This window comes from Oncorhynchus kisutch, linkage group LG1, assembly GCF_002021735.2.
Source record: "Oncorhynchus kisutch isolate 150728-3 linkage group LG1, Okis_V2, whole genome shotgun sequence".
In the NCBI taxonomy this organism is placed as follows: Eukaryota; Metazoa; Chordata; class Actinopteri; order Salmoniformes; family Salmonidae; genus Oncorhynchus; species Oncorhynchus kisutch.
Window position 1 is genome coordinate 72,125,060 of NC_034174.2, and position 12,690 is coordinate 72,137,749.

The window sequence follows — 12,690 nt, forward strand, 5'->3', positions numbered from 1 at the left end:
TGTGTGTAGAGAATATTTGAGTTAATTGACATATTCCCAACCAGTTGTGTTTTTTGTTCGTTTGAGTTGTTTGGAACTTATTATTTTACTTATTTTGTACATAATGTTGCCGCTACCATCTCTTATGACCGAAACTTCTGGGCATCAGAAATGCAATTACTCACCACGGACTGGCAGAATCCTTTTTTTTAACAAATCCGACAAGCTCGCCGTGAATGACATACTGCTTTCCCAGGAACAGGCCCAGATCACCGTGATTTGTGTGAAGTAAGGTGGAGAAAAAGGGGCCAGAGGCTGGACTGCCTTCTGAGAATTAGTTGGTGATCGAATAAACCCCCACATCCTTCCATTCTGCTAGCAAACGTGCAATCTTTGGAAAATTAAATACATGACCTACGCGGAAGATTAATTCAAAACTGTAATATCTTATGCTTCACAGAGTCGTGGCTGATTGACGACGTTATCAACATGCAGCTGGCTATCTTCCAGGATAGAACAGCGGCGTCTGGTAAGAGAAGGGGCGGTGGACTATGTATTTTTGTAAATAACAGCTGGTGCACGATATCTAAGGAATTCTCAAGCTATTGCCAGCTTGAGGTAGAATATCTCATGTTAAGCTGTAGACCACACTATCTACCTAGAGAGTTTGCATCTGTATTTTCTGTACCTGACTACATACCACCAGACACTGAGGCTGGCACTAAGACCGCATTGAATGAACTGTATTCTGCCATAAGCAAACAGGAAACCGCTCACCGGGAGACGGTGCTCCTACTAGCCGGGGACTTGAATGTATGGAAACTTAAATACATCTTACCAAATTTCTATCAGCATGTTAAATGTGCAACCAGAGGGGAGAAAAAAAAATAAAAAATAAAAAACTCTGGACCACCTTTACTCCACACACAGAGACTCATACAAAGCTCTCCCTCAACCTCCATTTGGCAAATCTGACCATAATTTAATCCTCCCGATTCCTGTTTACAAGCAATAATTTAAGCAGGAAACACCAGTGACTTGATCAATAAAAAAAGTGGTCAGATGAAGCAGCAGCTAAGCTGCAGGACTGTTTTGCTAGCACAGACTGGAATATATTCCGGGATTCCTCCGATGACATTGAGTACACCACATCAGTCATTGGCTTCATCAATAAGTGCATCAATGACGTCGTCCCCACAGTGACCGTACGTACATACCCCAACCCAACCAGAAGCCATGGATTACAGGCAACATTTGCACTGAGCTAAAGGCTAGAGGTGCCGCTTTCAAGGAGCGGGACGCTAACCCGGAAGCTTAAGAAATCCCGCTATGCCCTCTGACGAACCATCAAACAAGCAATACAGGACTAAGATTGATCGTACTACACCGGCTCTGACACTCGTCAGATGTGGCAGGGCTTGCGAACCTTTACAGACTACAAAGGGAAGCACAGCAGAGAGCTGCCCAGTGACACGAGCCTACCAGACGAGCTAAACTACTTCTATGCTTGCTTCGAGGCAAATAACACTGAAGCATGCATGAAAGCAAAAGCTGATCAGGAAGACTGATCACGCTCTCCGCAGCCGATGTGAGTAAGACCTTTAAAGAGGTCCACACTCACAAGACCGCAGGGCTTGACAGATTACCAGGACGTGTACTGCGAGCAGGTGCTGACCAACTGGCAAGTGTCTTCACTGACATTTTTAACCTCTCCTTGCCGAGTCTGTAATACCAACATGTTTTAAGCAGACCACCACAGTCCCTGTGCTCAAGAACACTAAGGTAACCTGCCAAAATGACTACCGACCCGTAGCACTCACGTCTGTAGCTATGAAGTTGTTACGAATCCCTTTTGGCCCGACAGTCTAGGGGGGGGATGGTAATGAGACCCGTAACATAACTCAAATTATAATAGTGACAAAGTAAAAGTGTGAACGAAATAACCAGGACAACTGAAATCTAACATCAAACTCAAGGTTTATTTGTAAACACACGGTAATGGGGGGGAAGCAGGAAAAGGGGCTGAGCTGGACCCAAGGAAAGAAACAATAAGTATTCAAAAAAAACTAAGCTAGACTAGCCTACTTTAACAACAGCTAACTAACTAATCAAAAATACAGTGAGTGGTCCACCCAGTTCTACCTAGTGTATTTAACAAAGTCTACCTACGGGTAGTGTATGCCCATGGGCGACTTGTCTTGGTTTCCCCTTTTCCCACCAGCAATCAAACAAACACCATAACCAAAAACAATACTCACAGGTGATGAAAGTGCTATGGAGGTGCTCAAACAAAAGAGTGGTTAATACACAAAGAGAGAGTGAAACACAGAGACCTACAGACATGGCATTTACAGAGAGATTGAGCTCTAGAGCAAACTACTGACAGGGTTTTTAAACCAAGGGAAAGGAACTGTGATTGGGTAGGAAACAGGAGGAGGTGTGTCTTCTGATTGATGATTGGATTGGTGACTGATTGGGGAGTGATGATTTTCACCTGTGAGGGGAGAAGGAGAGAAAAGAACACAGGATACACACACACACAGACACAGGATACCTGTATCCGTAACAGAAGTGCTTTGAAAGGCAGGTCATGGCTCACATCAACACCATTATTCCAGCAACCCTAGACCCACTCCAATTTGCATACCGCCCTAACAGATCCACATATGATGCAATTTTATTGCACTCCACACTGATATTTTTTGACTAGAGCTCAGCATTCAACATCATAGTGCCCTCAAAGCTCATCAATAAGCAAAGGACCCTGGGAGTAAACAACTCCCTCTGCAACTGGATCCTGGACTTCCTGACGGGACGCCCCAAGGTGGTAAGATTAGGGAATAACACATTCGCCACACTGATCCTCAACACAGGGGCCCCTCAGGGGTGCGTGCTCAGTCCCTTCCTGTACTCCCTGTTCACTTATGACTGCACGGCCAGGCACGACTCAAACACCATCATTAAGTTTGTCGACGACACAACAGTGGTAGGTCTGACCACCGACAACAACGAGACAGCCTATAGGGAGGAGGTCAGAGACCTGGCCGTGTGGTGCAAGGACAACAACCATTCCCTCAACGTGATCAAGACAAAGGAGTTGATTGTGGACTACAGGAAAGAGAGGACCGAGCATTCCCCCATTCTCATCGACGGGGCTGTAGTGGAGCAGGTTGAGAGCTTCAAGTTCCTTGGTGTCCACATCACCAACAAGCTAACATGGTCCAAGCACACCAAGACAGTCGTGAAGCGGGCACGACAAAACCTATTCCACCTCAGGAGACTGAAAAGATTTGGCATGGGTCTTCATATTCTCTAAAGGTTCTACAGCTGCACCATCGAGAGTATCCTGACTGGTTGCATCTCTGCCCGGTATGGTAACTGCTCAGCCTCCGACCGCAAGGCACTACAGAAGGTAGCGCGAACGGCCTAGTACATCACTGGGGCCAAGCTTCCTGCCATCCAGGACATCTTTCCTAGGCCGTGTCAGAGGAAGGCCCTAAAAATTGTCAAAGACTCCAGCCACCCTAGTCATAGACTGTTTTCTCTGCTACTGCACGGCAAGCGGTACCGGAGCACCAAGTCTAGGTCCAAGAGGCTTCTAAACAGCTTCTACCCCCAAGCCATAAGACTCCTGAACATCTAGTCAAACAGCTAATCAGACTATTTGCATCCCCCCTTTACACCGCTGCTACTCTCTGTGGTTATCATCTATGCATAGTCACTTTAATAACTCCACCTACATATTACCTCAACTAAACGGTGCACCTGCACATTGACTCTGTACCAACCTGTATATAGTCTCGCTATTGTTAATTTACTGCTGCTCTTTAATTACTTGTTACTTTTATTTCTTATTCTTAGTCATATTTGTTTTTAAACTGCATTGTTGCTGAGGTTCTCGTAAGTAAGCATTTCACCGTAAGGACCTGTTGCATTCGGTGCAATTGACTAATATAATGTGATGCCTACATATAACTACATCTAAAGTATGAACATACCGTATGAATAAGGTCTGACATTTCCCCATTGGACATTGACCATGTTAACATGAGCACAGCAGTCTGGATTGTAGCTCATATCCCACATAAGGTCTTATTCGGGATGAGCTCTTTACATGCACTTTTAATATCCCGGTCATGAGTATCCCTGTATCCATGAATAAACAGAATATTCCTCATTTAATTGTATGGGTTAAATGGAATAGTAGCTGAAATATGGACACTGACGGCAGGACTATAACCTCACATGTAATAAACTCAGCAAAAAAAGAAACGTCCCTTTTTCAGGACCCTGTCTTTCAAAGATCATTTGTAAAAATCCAAATAACTTCACAGATCTTCATTGTAAAGGGTTTAAACACATGCTTGTTCAATGAACCATAAACAATTAATGAACATGCACCTCTTGAACGGTCGTTAAGACACTAACAGCTTACAGACAGTAGGCAAATAAGGTCACAGTTATGAAAACTTAGGACACTAAAAGAGGCCTTTCTACTGACTCTGAAAAACACCATGCCCAGGGTCCCTGGTCATCTGGATGAATGTGCCTTAGGCCTGCTGCAAGGAGGCATGAGGACTGCAGATGGGGTCAGGGTGATAAATTGCCATGTCCGTACTGTGAGACGCCTAAGACCGCACAACATGGAGACAGGACAGACAGCTGATCGTCTTTGCAGTGAAAGACCACGTGTAACAACACCTGCACAGGATCGGCATATCTGAAGATCACACCTGCGGGATAGGTACAGGATGGCAACAACTGCAGAGTTACACAGCTACTTGCCGCAGCTACTTGCCCAAGCCTCCCCAGCTTCTCCTTCACCCAAATCCAGATAGCAGATGTTCTGAAAGAGCTGCAGAACCTGGACCCGTACAAATCATCTGGCCTAGACAATCTGGACCCTCTAAAATGATCCGCCGCCCTTGTTGCAACCCCTATTACCAGTCTGTTCAACCTCTCTTTCATATAACCCGAGATCCCTTAAGATTGGAAAGCTGCCGCGGTCATCCCTCTCTTCAAAGGGGGTGACACTCTAGAACCAAATTGTTATAGACCTATATCCATCCAGCCCTGCCTTTCTAAAGACTTCGAAAGCCAAGTTAATAAACAGATCACTGACAATTTTGAATCCCACCCTACCTTCTCCGCTGTGCAATCTGGTTTCCAAGCTGGTCACAGGTGCACCTCAGCCACAGTCAAGGTACTAAACGATATCAAAAATCTAATCAAATTGTATTTGTCACATACACATGATTAGCAGATGTTAATGCGAGTGTAGCGAAATGCTTGTGCTTCTAGTTCCGACAATGAAGTAATAACCAACGAGTAATCTAGCTAACAATTCCAAAACTACCACCTTATTTTATTTTTTATTTATTTTACCTTTATTTAACTAGGCAGGTCAGTTAAGAACAAATTCTTATTTTCAATGACGGCCTAGGAACAGTGGGTTAACTGCCTGTTCAGGGGCAGAACGACAGACTTGTACCTTGTCAGCTCAGGGGTTTGAACTTGCAACCTTCCGGTTACTAGTCCAACGCTCTAACCACTAGGCTACGCTGCCGCCCCTTATACACGTAAGTGTAAAGGGATAAAGAATATGTACATAAAGATATATGAATGAGTGATGGTACAGAGCGGCATAGGCAAGATGCAGTAGATGGTATCGAGTACAGTATATACATATGACATGAGTATGTAAACAAAGTGGCATAGTTTAAAGTGGCTAGTGATACTGTGGGAGCAAGATGTACATATAGGGAGAAACATAATACTCTACCCAAGGGAAAGATACACTTAGAGTGCATTTGCCATTCTGGTCAAATGCATTGTCTATTGTATAGGACAGGAAGCCAAAGTAAGGCCATGAGAGCATAGGACAGCTGGACATACCAAGGTCAGAGGGACATACAAAGGGGGGGGGGGGGTCAGCCAAATGATGAACTGGTGGACTATAGACATAGGGCATATATTTTTAGGACATGAAGAGAAGAGACACATAGTCTACTAGTCCTAATAAGCACAAGCCAAACATAAGGGGCCCATAGAATAAGATGGGCATGTATTATTTTTGGGACATGAAGAGGTCCTGTCACCATTATAACTTGACTGAAAGCAGATATGGGCGTTATTGGGCGTGAACAAGCAGGAAGCACAGATTGAAAGATAATGGTGGCAGATGGACTGCGGGAAGTAACTTCATTTGCATGTGGGATGGACTCATATGTTGTATGTGTATAAATCAGAGCCAGTGCTCTGGAAAAGTGTGTGTTCTGCGGACCATCTAGGCTTCTGATATGTTTGTATTAAAAGCCTATATTGAATTCACAAGTTCTTGTAAGTGTTATATTTTGTAACGATCCTCCACGACATAACTTGGCGAGCTTTGCCAGGAGGGACAGGGACTACGGAGTGACGTTCCGGGCTGGTGATAGTTTCTTTGGACAATCATGCAAACAAATGTGGCCACACAACTATAAAAAGGTAAGCTTGTTCTTACGTAGTTGAAATGTCCGTATAGATTGCTTCAGAGATCCTGTCTCAGCGAGAAGGGCATCACGTAGGTCTCTCTTCAAAATGTCCTAAAAACCCAGTAAATGTTGAAGAACTTTTGAATTCAATGAATTGCATGCGTGTGATTTTGGGGGTTGTTAAAAAGAAATAAATAAACATATATGTGCAGGTGTAAGGACTAAGTGACTAGGGGCTGTGAACCTTGCGGTTGTCGGGCGTTTAGCGGAGGGGGCTTGCACCCGTTCTGGTCGGACCGTTCGAATGGACCCACGTGTCTGGTTTGATTGGGAGGAGTTGTTCCGTCTGATTCTACTTGACCAGGCTCGACTGTCTCAGGACCTGTTTTGGGATGTGCGTAAACACAGCCCAATCAACCTGAGCGGGCGACCTGTGCTGGGTGTGTGTGATTCGGACTGCCCCTCTCACTGAGCCATTCATTTGGGGACCTTGTGTGGTTTGACTAGGTGCGGTTGTTTGCGCTCCCTGGCTGAGCTGCCTGGCCTGGTGTGGGGCAGCTGCTGCCTGCTCATAGGGTCATAAACGTATCAAAAAATAAGTAGAAAAATCCACGAATACCGCCCTTTAAGAAAAAGATTAGAAAGGGGTCTGCTTGGGTGTATTCACGGCTACCGCTCCTGTTGAAAAGAGGGGGTCTGAACGGGTGAATAAATAGGAAGCGGAAGAACTCTGACTCGATTTGGCTGGGTTCAACTGCAAAATAAATCCTGCGGATAAAAACGCTCCGTCTAGCTAAACGGGGGTCTGTAAATCGGTAGGTCACGCCACGATATTGCTCTAATACGAAATAGAGGCCAGTATTGGGTGGGTGAAGTATGGTTATGAAGGGTATGGGTATGAAGACAGGCTGACCCGGTTAGGCAGTAGTCTCATCATATCGTGAAAAATCCTGTAGGATAATACCGGCTTTTGTAGAGGAAGTGAATTAAGTCAGTAGGTAAGAAACTATAGGTCGTTTTAGGTAAAACGAAGGGTATGCGTGAAAAATCCTATAGTATAAATTCCGGCTTATGTTGAGGAAGTGAAATAAGTTAGTCGGAAAAACTATAGGTGGTTTTTAGGTAAAACGAAGGATGAATGAATGAAAAATAAACTAATTAATGACAATTCTTTGTGATGAATGAGCAGATTAGAAAAAAGAGGAAGAACAGGCTGTGTGTCTGTGACCAACTGGTAGGAGGAATGTGCAGGCCTCTCTGACAGTTAACAGAGTGTAATTTGAGAAAGAGAGTGCATTTAACTCTCACTGGGAAGAGGAACAAAATCGATAAATATTGGGCAAAATAAGTTATACATCAGGATAAAACATTGAGGTGATAATGTGTTAAACGACCATTGTAAAAAATACAATAGGTGTTAAAAAGAGGTATTAAACACGGATAGTATATAACGGATGCGAAGTAGGAAGAAAGAATTTAGAAATATCACGAGCCCTGTAACGAAATAGGAGGAAAACAGCAGGCGACTCTGGCACTCTGTAGCAACAGAGGCTGCAATTTAAAAATAGCCTGAAGGACAGGAGAGACTTTGTTTCACTAAAACCATGAATCAGGAATTAAACAGTAAAATAGGCTAAGAGAGAATACAGCAAGCAGATAAATAAAGAGATAAGAAAGTGTAGACATTATAAAGTAGGCTTTGTGTCACACCCTGACCATAGTTTACTTTGTCTATTTCTATGTTTTGGTTGGTCAGGGTGTGAGCTGAGTGGGCATTCTATGTTTCATGTCTAGTTTGTCTATTTCTATGTCTGGCCTGATATGGTTCTCAATCAGAGGCAGGTGTTAGTCATTGTCTCTGATTGGGAACCATATTTAGGTAGCCTGGGTTTCACTGTGTGTTTGTGGGTGATTGTTCCTGTCTCTGTGTTTGCACCAGATAGGACTGTTTTGGTTTTCCACGTTGGTTGTTTTTTTGTAGTGTTCGTGTTTATTCCTTTTTGTTATTAAACATGAATCAGTATAATCACGCCGCATTTTGGTCCGCTTCTCCTTCACAACAGGAAGACCGTTACAGAATCACCCACCACAACAGGACCAAGTGGCGTGGTAACAGGCAACAGCAACAGCAGGAGAAACATAAGGATTTATGGACATGGGAGGACGAACTGGACGGTGAAGGACCCTGGGCTCAGCCTGGAGAATATCGCCGTCCCAAGGAAGAACTGGAGGCGGCAAAAGCGGAGAGGCGCTGGTATGAGGAGGCAGCATGGCGACGCGGATGGAAACCTGAGAGTCAGCCCCAAAAATGTCTTGGGGGGGGCTCACAGGGAGTATGGCTATGCCAGGTAGGAGACCTGCGCAAACTCCCTGTGCTTACCGGGGGGCTAGAGAGACCGGGCAGGCACCGTGTTATGCAGTGGTGCGCACGGTGTCCCCAGTGGGGATGCATAGCCCGGTGCGGTATATTCCAGCTCCGCGTATCGGCCGGGCTAGATGGAGCGTCGAGCCAAATGCCATGAAGACGGTTCTACGCAGCTGGTCTCCAGTGAGTCTCCTTGGGCCGGCTTACATGGCACCAGCCTTGCGCACGGTGTCTCCGGTTCGCCTGCATAGCCCAGTGCGGGCTATTCCACCTCGCCGCACTGGCAGGGCGACCGGGACCATTCAACCGGGTAAGGTTGGGTAGGCTCGGTGCTCAAGAGCTCCAGTGCGCCTGCATGGTCCGGTCTATCCAGTACCACCTCCACACCCCAGCCCTCCGGTAGCAGGTCCCCGCACCAGGCTTCCTGTGCGTGTTCTCGGTCCAGTACCACCAGTGCCAGCACCACGCATCAGGCCTACAGTGCGCCTCGCCTCTCCAGCGCTGCCAGAGCCTTCCTCCTCTCCTGCGCTGTCGGAGTCTCCTGCCTGTTCAGCGCTACCAGAGCCTTCATCCTCTCCTGCGCTGCCGGAGTCTCCCGCCTGTTTAGCGCCGCCAGCCTGCATGGAGCAGCCAGAGCCGCCAGCCTGCATGGAGCAGCCAGAGCCGCCAGCCTGCATGGAGCAGCCAGAGCCGCCAGCCTGCATGGAGCAGCCAGAGCCGCCAGCCTGCATGGAGCAGCCAGAGCCGCCAGCCTGCATGGAGCAGCCAGAGCCGCCAGCCTGCATGGAGCAGCCAGAGCCGCCAGCCTGCATGGAGCAGCCAGAGCCGCCAGCCTGCATGGAGCAGCCAGAGCCGTCAGTCTGCCAGGATCCGCCAGTCAGCCAGACTCTTCCAGGTCAGCCAGACTCTTCCAGATCCGCCAGTCAGCCAGACTCTTCTAGATCCGCCAGTCTGCCAGACTCTTCCAGATCCGCCAGTCTGCCAGACTCTTCCAGATCCGCCAGACTCTTCCAGATCTGCCAGTCAGCCAGGATCTGCCAGTCTGCCAGACTCTTCCAGATCCGCCAGTCTGCCAGACTCTTCCAGATCCGCCAGTCTCTTCCGCCAGTCTGCCAGGATCTGCCAGAGCCTTCCTCTCCTGTGCTGCCGGAGTCTGAAGAGCCCCTCTGTCCCGAGCTGCCCCTCTGTCCCGAGCTGCCCCTCTGTCCTGTGTTATTAAGTAGGGTTGCCGTGGCTAGGAGGTCACGGAAGCGGACAAGGTGGGGGAAGACTACGGTGAAGTGGGGGCCATGTCCAGCACCAGAGCCGCCACCGCGGATGCCCACCCAGACCCTCCCCTATAGGTTCAGGTTTTGCGGCTGGAGTCTGCACCTTGGGGGGGGGGGGGGGGGGGGGGGGGTGTACTGTCACACCCTGACCATAGTTTACTTTGTATATTTCTATGTTTTGGTTGGTCAGGGTGTGAGCTGAGTGGGCATTCTATGTTTCATGTCTAGTTTGTCTATTTCTATGTCTGGCCTGATATGGTTCTCAATCAGAGGCAGGTGTTAGTCATTGTCTCTGATTGGGAACCATATTTAGGTAGCCTGGGTTTCACTGTGTGTTTGTGGGTGATTGTTCCTGTCTCTGTGTTTGCACCAGATAGGACTGTTTTGGTTTTCCACGTTTGTTTTTTTTTTTTGTAGTGTTCGTGTTTATTCCTTTTTGTTATTAAACATGAATCCGTATAATCACACCGCATTTTGGTCCGCTTCTCCTTCACAACAGGAAGACCGTTACACTTTGATAGGAGAAATTAAGTGATGTGACTAATAAATTATTATTTGGGAAAGTAGGGTAGCTCTACCTTGGAAAATAGTAAATAAAAGGTGTATAATGCGATGGAAGTGTTTAGGAAAAAGAAATAGTGGCATGGCAACAAACGGACTGTTTCTCCCCAGCATACAGAGATAGCGGAATTTAATAAAGCCATGGAGTCGCTGAAAGAAGCGCACATGAAATCTACATTACCCGGTAAACAGGATAAATAAAATAAACGATTCACGGAGACAATTAGGAATTGGAACAATCACATAAAACCATAAGAAGCTCAATTTACCAGCGTTCTGATGTCAACATTCTATCATCAGAAAATACATTACGATGGGGGACAGATATGATTCTGCGTGCCCTCGCAGACGTGCGAGTGGTTAGCAGAGCTATAAATGAAATATCTAAGCGTAAGAAGTGGTAGGTGAGGAGCTTAACAAGTATGGGGAAAAATGAGTGTAAGGTGACACTGGAACTTAGTGCGGTAGCAGAGAATGCCGCTATACAGGAGTTTGCATCCTTTTCAAAAGAGCAAAAACGAATCGTTTTGAGGTTAGTAAAAGAATGGAATTTTCACCAAGCGGTGTATAGTCTCTGATCTATCAATAAGTGGTTCAAAGAGATTAGTTTATATGTGATGAAATACGTACTAGATCACGTTTTACCTAACTTCTAGTAAGGTACCGATGGGATTTACAAATAGTCCAACTTGGAATCATTTTGCATTGAAACAATAGTTTGTGGAGAATTTGTTATTAGCGTCAAAAGACGGAAAATAAACGTATATGAGAAATCACCACCTTGGTAAAAGTAATTGGAGGAAAGCAAAATGTAATATATTGGTGTTTCAATTTCTAAGGGTAAGATACAGATAACCAACCAGGAAGAAACTATGCGTTCTGTGCATGGCTAAACTTTTCTTGCATGTTCAGAAAAACGTAAGGGGTTTTCAGTTTTGTTAGACATTCTATACCGTCATTCTCTGAAACTGCTAAGACGCTTATAGAATGAAATCAATATATAAGTAATACTATTGGCTTGCTGATTAAAAGGTAACATTGTGAATGTTAACGAAATGTACATTTCTTTTCCAGAAAAAAAAGGGGTTTAATTTTCTCTGGTCAAAATGTCATTGGAGACTTCCGTACTGAGGAAAGCAGTTAGAGATATTCCACCACTTTAAAAATAAAATATCTGGATAAGGCTAAAAATGGAGTTCAAGATAAGTGAGGCCAGTTCATGTGTGTTCTTGGCCTATGGTTCACTAGTAACCAATACACCTTATACCGTGAATGAATATGCAATAGTGGATTTATTTTGGAAGAGGTTTTTTCAATTCAATTTCAAATTGGGTATGCAGGATGGAAATGTTTTTGAAAATGTATTTAAGTTGTTTCTAAAGAAAAGGGAGTGGAAACATATTAATGGTGTCAAATGCCCTGAATCCTAAGAATTTCCCGTGAAGACTGATCAACTTCACTAGAAACTGTTGGAACAGGTGGGATTTAATTATACAATTATTAAGAAACACCAGTCTCTATTCAAAGTGTACAATCACTTTGAAATTATATTATTTCCTTGGGAAAATGATGAAGAGTTGTAATCTTAAATTGACTAGTTACTCAAATATGTTTATTTTTTGATTTAACATGGGTTCATAGGAGAAATGATCAGTTCCCTGGGGTTACGGGCTTTGGGTAAATACACAAATGTGCTGCATAATTCTGCATAGTTACTCCAAATGGTTTATTGGAGTGGGGGTCTCTGCGAGGGTTATGTTGATAACTACATAATCTGTAACTCGTCTGAGAGGTCGCCAGTAGAATAAGGGAGTTATCATGGAAGGTGACGTCAGAATGCTTTAATGCATGGGACAGATTATCACCACAACAAGTGTGTGTGAAGCTCAAACCCACCCTACTGGCTGAATAGTGAGGGACAACTGTGTCTGATGACCTGTGAACTGTATCTAAAATAGACATGCTGGAATGATATGTGCTGGGAGAAGAAAGACTAAAGGGGATTGGGGTAATGACCTTTTATTACCAGGCCACTCATGACAGA

At 45.3% G+C, this 12,690-nt stretch overlaps 1 protein-coding gene across 1 annotated transcript in view; it reads left to right on the forward strand.

Annotated features, from left to right (window-relative positions):
* Nucleotides 1-439: 439 nt before the first annotated feature.
* LOC116375276 (retinal cone rhodopsin-sensitive cGMP 3',5'-cyclic phosphodiesterase subunit gamma-like) overlaps nt 440-12,690 on the forward strand; it is a 90,362-nt gene continuing 78,111 nt past the window's right edge. Inside the window, exon 1 of the mRNA XM_031832101.1 lies at nt 440-508. Within this exon, the coding sequence (XP_031687961.1) occupies nt 469-508 (40 nt within the window). The 5' untranslated portion in view covers nt 440-468. The remainder of the gene's footprint in view (nt 509-12,690) is intronic.